Source organism: Hydra vulgaris, chromosome 04, assembly GCF_038396675.1.
Source record: "Hydra vulgaris chromosome 04, alternate assembly HydraT2T_AEP".
In the NCBI taxonomy this organism is placed as follows: domain Eukaryota; kingdom Metazoa; phylum Cnidaria; class Hydrozoa; order Anthoathecata; family Hydridae; genus Hydra; species Hydra vulgaris.
The window spans coordinates 4,607,134-4,614,168 of NC_088923.1; the positions used below are offsets into that span (position 1 = coordinate 4,607,134).

Here is a 7,035-nt window from a genome sequence, read left to right on the forward strand (position 1 = left end):
CAAAAATCGTTGGGGGTACAATTTTATCGGTACCTTTTCTTTACAATTGTCACAACGCAGATTATTTGCTGATTTTGTTGCACGTTTGCATACTGTGTAGGTATTGCGTATTTACAGTCTGAGTTTTCTCATTCGATATACTCATAGCTTAATATTTTAATCAAAAACTCATTTATAAAAATTAAATAAAAAAATACGAAATCTAATTTCCAACATCTCAAAACAAAACTATTTCTATTCAAGTTTTTACATGAACGCATTCAAGCGTGACGATTGCAATTATTGTTACTCGCAATTAGGGGAGAACGGGGTGTGATGGGACAAAAAAATTCGCTTGTGTGCTGCGCTTTAAATTTTCCACAAAAACTATACAAATCGGTTTAAAACTATAGTCCAATGAATTGTCATGTTATATTATTGCAAAACCCATTATTTAACCATCAAATTAAGTTCAAACGCTTGGTTTTTTAAAGTGACACTGTTTTTCCCATGTCACCCCATGTTGGGATGAAATGGGACAATGGTTGGGGTGAAATGGGACAAAAATAGAAACAAATAATTTTAAGCATTATTTTATTGTTTATTTTACTCAATATAAAACTTAACAATACACAAAATTTATTTATGTTTAACAAAAATAAAATACCATTCTAAAAGCATTTGTAACTTTGTTCAACAGGTTGCTTGATGTTTAAATTGAGTAAAAATTACGTTGATGTCTGAGGGGGTAACTTATTTTCTTTTTCTTATCTTTATCTTCTTTTTTTCTTTTAGATTCTGATAAACTTTCAACTAGTTCATTTCTTGTTGATGTGTCAGTCAATACCAGAGACCTAGAACATTTTCTTTTTGCACTTTTTCTCTTTGCCACCCTTTCACCCGCTTTTGAAAATGGCCTTATATCTTCTGCTGTCCGATGGTAGACAGAAGTACTGATTTGCTGTTTCTTTTCATAAATAACTTCAGATACAATACACAGTGATGTGGGGATTGTTTGTTTGTCGGAATTGTCATTTGCTGGAATTGGTCGATCAGAAACATAAGAACATATAAAGTCGACATCAATGAAAACATATGGATCGTACGGGAAAATGCTAGCTGCTTTAAAACCATTTTGAATGTTTTGGGAAGTGAAGGCTCTCGTATAAGCTATTCCTAAATTTTCAGAAATGTCATATATCGTCATAGGAGTATTTGGATGTGCCTTTAACCATGAATCACATGCTGAATTGTAAAACTTCTTTAATGGCCCAAATACTGATCTGTCAAGTGGTTGGAGTTTGTGGCTGCAATGGGGTGGCAATGTCAAGAGCTCAACATTGCTTTCCTTAGCTTTATCCATCAGTTCCATCGATATATGAGTTTTGTGGTTGTCCATTATTAAAAGTAATGGATGATCCTTGCTAGGATGTTCATACTCCACAAAATGATCAAACTATTTCAAAAAAAATTCTGTATTTATCCATCCACTAGGATTAGCATCACCTTTTGTACCTGTTGGTGCACCTTTAAGCATTTGGCTACGAAAGTGGACACGAGGAAATATCAAAAATGGTGGAATAAAATTTCCAAGGGCAATAATGCAACCCACCATTGTAACTAGAGTTCCCCTTTCAGCAGAAGTTACCTGTCCTACTTGCTTTACTCCTTTACCAGCAATCACTTTCACTGGCTTATGAACAGTTGTCAGACCTGTTTCATCAATATTGTAAATGCAATCAGCAGAAAAGTTATAGCGCTTCTGCACACTGTCAAGGTTTTTGAAGAAAGTATCTACATTTGTGCGATTGAAACTAGTTGTTCGACTAAGGCTGGTAGCTTCTGGCGTACGAATAGATAATTTTGTACAATTTAAGAATAAATAAAACCATTCAGTTCCAGCTGTTTCACTCTTTTTCCATTTTTCTGGTATTTTAATGTCATTTTTAATTGCATATTGATATACAAGTTGCTTTGTTTCTCTAACATCAAGTCCATAATGCATATTAGATACTTGACGAAGATATATTGAAAGTTCATCTTCTTGTGTTTTATTAAAAATATATTTATGTTGCTCATCAAAGTTTAAGTTACTGTAAGAAGTTTCTTTATTAACCTTTATTTTCCGTTGTAAACTTGATTTTGAAATTGTATACTCTTGTGCAGCTGCTCGTAGTGATAAACTGCCAGATTCGACAGCCATCACAGCAGCTTTTATTGTATGAGCATCAGGCTTTAACCGACTTGTCACTTGTTTGTACTTTCTTGGCATCTGAAAAATTATTACTCATATTACTCACTCCATTATTAAAAAAAATTATGCTCTTTTTAATTGCATTAACCAAAATCCAGATTAGGCTATAAATTTAAAATTTATTTTAATGAAAATAAAATAGTATCACAACCCTATAAAACTTATAATGTGATTAAATTTAATAAGGCTAATAGTGAAGAACTTTATTTAAACTGAATTTAAAATACAAAAATGATTGGCATTAAAACAATACTTACTGTGAAAGATGTCTTCAGGACAAAGTAACAAAGAAATCCAATATAATAATTATTATTTTCCATGATAAAAAAACACTTTACTATAAAGTAAACATTGAAATCTTATCATAATCATAAACATAATTTTCTGTTCACTTGGTTTTTTACAAAAATATTGATTATAAAAGTTAAAATACAGTAAATTAAAAAAATGATAAAATTGAACAGTGTCCCATTTCACCCCAATTTTCCCACGGCTGTTTCACTCAATATAAAAGCGAGCTTGACGTCACAAGAATTTTTGTGTTTTAAAAAAAAAAAAGAATTTCCGCAAAAAAAGTATAAAAATTTACTAACTTTAAATTAGTAGTATTTTTTTTCTATAAACGCTTTCATCTTTGAATTAAAAAAATATAAAAGAACTATCTTTCTTCGTTAAATAAATATTTACATTAAACGAAATAAAAATAAACATTGTTAAAATATTTTAAATGATTTTGGGTCACTTTTCTGTTTTTGGCGATTTTTACGGAAAACCTGTCTTGGGACAACCAAGATTTTTTTTTTTTTTAATTTTTATATTTTTTTTAGGTGCCCCAAGAAGTCCTAATGGTCTTGTCACAGAGCACCGCGGAAGTGCATTTAACCGGGATGTTCACGCCTCCTTCCTTACCGTGACGCGAAAATTTGTCCAGAGCTCGTTTCGAACCTGGATCTCCTGCTTATAAGGCAAGCGCTCTAACCACTGCGCCACGGCCGCACAAAGATTCGCTAACATAGCTACATGGTTCATGGTTGAAATTTGGAACACTTATTAATGAATGTCTATTCTATCAGATTCTTACGTCATCCGTGTAATTTTTTTACTATAACTCAATTTTTAATGCATTTATACTTTTAAATTTATTTCTTTTAAATGTAAAATATTAATTTTTTGATGGATGACGTAAGTTATTGAAATTTCAACCTTTTATGCAGATGAAGATATAAAAATTATTTTATGTACCTCTTGCTATGTTAGCGAATATGTTTTTAAACTTGACATGTTTTATAACCAATTTTTTAGCTTTACGCTTAAACTTGTGTTGACATTTCTAAGCGATGACGTAACTTTATTGCGTTACTTCCTAAGCTATTTACTTTCGGATTTTATTGAAACAACTGTTTCGGCGAGACAAATTTCGGAGGTATAAAATAAACAAAGTTACGCGGAATTTTCTCTGATCTATATATTATAATAAAGAAAAAAAAATTTAACTTATTTCAAAAAATTTTAATTAATTTTCAATAAAATTTAATTTACAAAAAATTTAATAAAAAACATTCATTTTATTTCCGTCTGGTTGAAATTCTATCATTCTATCAGATATTACAACTGCAATAGCTTCAGTATCTGCTGGAACAGATATAGTTGATGATTTTAATCTTTCTGATTGTTTACTAACATCAAAAACAAAAAATGGGTATAAATCTTTAAATAATAAAATAGATATTTTCTGTAATATTTGATACCAGATGTTAGTCCAGTTTGTTTAAAATAACACTAACATACCAGATGTTAGTGCAGTTTGTTTAAAACATTTATTGTCAGTTATTATATGAGGCGTTGCGAACGAAAGGGGCACACCAACCAATTTTCGAAAATCCGTTTTCTTTGACCATTTTTTACTTTAGTCTGTCATCAACAATATAACACAAGATTTTATTATAAATGCATCATGATTTTATTATAAATGCATCAAGCAAATTTCAGTCTAGAAACTTCAAACGCGATTTAGGGTGCGTTCAAAAACTACCACAGAGGGGGAGGGGTGTAAACTCTTCTACCACGTGGTAGGAAAAAGTGTAATTTCGCGCGCTTACTCAAAACTTGATTTTGGTGGTGTGCCTCTTTGCAAATTTCAGTCTAGAAACTTCAAACGCGATTTACTCAAAACTTGATTTTGGTTGGTGTGCCCCTTTCGTTCGCAACGCCTCATATGTAACATGTATTTTATATATTAGATGTTCATTCGATTATTATCATTAGAAGTTAATTCTACCTCTGTATTACCACTGCTCTACCTACATCTTATTACCTACTTGTTACCTCTTATATACCTCTTGTTAACAAATGGAATGTAACTCTCATATTAATTGGTGTAAGAATATGATTTAAGAATTAGTACAAGTTATTGTCACAAGTTATTGAGTCAAGCAACCGTTCTTCTGGTTTAAAATGAAGTATGAGTCTTGTATCAACTGGGTGTACAAAGAAATATTACTTAAAGAACTTATCAATGGACCAACTGATTATAGAATAGTTTTTTATGAGAATAAAAACAATTTCAAATTTTATTTGTATATTTAAACACGCAAAAAAAAATTAAAGTTGGCCAGTCTTTATTTATTAACATTCTCAAAACATATTATTAGAACTGTGTGCACATAAGAAAAAGTTGTTTAATAGCTTAAGCTTTTATTTTTTAGGCTAAATATTCCTTAATTTAAGCTTGGTTTTATTTAATAGAATGAATTTTCAAAAACTAGTCATTTAACAGTTTATTCCCCTTTAACGACATTTTCGTAATTTTGCGAAAATTCAATTTTCTTTACTAGCTTAAAATAAATCTGTTTTAGTTAACCTTAAACGTTTAAGTAAGATTTTTTTGTTTTTAAAATAGCCCAACAATGTGTATATTTAATAATAAATATCCAAAATATATTCTTTCTGATTTTTTTTTGATAAAAAGTAACATCAAATTACTAAAATTTAGCCAAGTTTATCATTTGCCGCGTTTATTCGAAAATTAAAGAAGTTTTTTAATATATTTGTTAAATGTCATCAGATAAAACATTTTATTGGTGTTTTTATTCTTTTTACAGAACAAAATTATCTCTAATGTTTCAAAAGTATTAAAAGTTTTAGTAGCACCCTTTACGTGAATATTTTCGAAAAATAACAAGAAGCCGTAAAGCTCGCTTGAAACAGCCGTGCTCCTGTCCCAAGTCACCCCATCACTAGTAGGTGTGAGAAAACCTTTATTTTATATAGTTCTCGTAGCCATATGCTAATCATATTTTTTCAGTAGTTAAATAAAACAATAGTAAATAATTAAAAACCATAAACATAAAAATATATGCAAGCAACACATAAATATTTAATATTAATGATGCCTTCAAAATCCAGGAAAATTGTTAGATTTTTACATACTCGCAAATAATCCGAAAAAAAAATACTTCTGAAACTTTAAAAAAACAATAATATGAAGAAGCTATTGCAAACTTATAACATATATAAAAAACTTTTGCTTTATTAAATTTTTCACTGAGATATTGCCAAGTCCCATCTTACCCCATGTCCCATCTCACCCCGTGCTCCCCTACCTAACTTTGATAAATATCGAAAGTATGCTGTTGTGCTTCTTGTGCGTCTATGCGGTTCTGCACCAGAGGACAGTTTTTGAAAAGAATACAATTTCATAGCTTGCTTATTAGGTAATTTTGATGTCATAAATTGTTTTCACTTGATGAAATAACCCTGATAACACATATCTTTAACACTAAAATCAAATATTGCTTAATCCTCAAAAAAAAGGTCTCCAAAAATAGGATGTAAATATAATATTTTAATCAAAATAAACATTATTATGCATTACTTTTTCAGAAACGCAACAGACACTCTTTTTGACATAAGCGAAATGGAGGAAACTGTTGTACTAACATGTGGTATGTTTTTTGCCATATTAGATAACATTTTCCTAAGGGAAATAATAAAAAATGGTTGTGCATAAGTGGGGGAGTGGGGCATAATCGCATATGGAGATATGCGATTATGCCCCCACTCCCCCTAAATGAATTACTACTATAGGTTTGTGTAATATTATTTATATAAAAATTAAATGTACTATTATTTATATAAAAATGTTGCTCATTTTATATGTGTAAATGAATTAAGTTGTCAGAAACCGCCATATAAACAAGTGTCCGATGCCACTCGATCATACCCCATTCACAAACACTAGTTTTAAAACCAGTGAATTAAAGTATTAAACGATTTTTTTTAAATAAGTATTGTAAATAAAAATTTGTCTTTAATCAATAAAAAGTTATTAGTTTACATAAAAATAGATATATTAATATGTGAATCAAATATGATGATACATGGTAGTAAGAAACAATACCTTGCACTCCCAGCCAATCGCTTCAGCATATTGCGATAGATATTTTGCATATGCTGTATTTTCACTCAAATAATGTTTTTAAATTAAATAATAGTATTTAAAATCATATAGCTTATTTAGTTTAAGCTGTATATTAAGGGGTCGTCCATAAAGTACGTACGCCAAAAATTTTGAAATTTGACCCCCCTCCCCCTGTTGCCATGCGTACTTTTATGTCCCAGTCCCCCCTTAAAAGTACGTACGTTTCTCAAATACCCCTTTATAGATACCCCCCCCCATCCCTCCTTTATTTTTTTTTCTCAATAAAAAAGTTTATTTAAAAAAAAAATGGAGGCTACCTTAGATACTATATACGACCCCAAAGCTCTTTGTTTGCGCATTTTAAAAACGTCTTTAAGTATAT

General features: G+C 30.2%; 1 protein-coding gene across 1 annotated transcript; it reads right to left on the reverse strand.

Moving 5' to 3' along the window:
* Positions 1-735: 735 nt before the first annotated feature.
* Positions 736-2,884, reverse strand: LOC136079526 (uncharacterized). The gene is made up of 2 exons (XM_065795280.1): positions 2,491-2,884; positions 736-2,251 (listed from the first exon to the last, which is right to left on the reverse strand). The coding sequence occupies exons 1-2, from the start codon at positions 2,551-2,553 to the stop codon at positions 1,436-1,438; spliced, it is 879 nt and encodes a 292-aa protein (XP_065651352.1). The 5' UTR covers positions 2,554-2,884; the 3' UTR covers positions 736-1,435.
* Positions 2,885-7,035: the final 4,151 nt, after the last annotated feature.

What these genes read in the sequence shown, in the direction of transcription:
- LOC136079526 (XM_065795280.1), bottom strand. Translation starts at nt 2,553, where the DNA reads ATGGAAAATAATAATTATTATATTGGATTTCTTTGTTACTTTGTCCTG. An exon ending in TCCTGAAGACATCTTTCACA is followed by an intron (nt 2,252 to 2,490) that starts GTAAGTATTGTT and finishes ATAATTTTTCAG; the next exon opens with ATGCCAAGAAAGTACAAACA.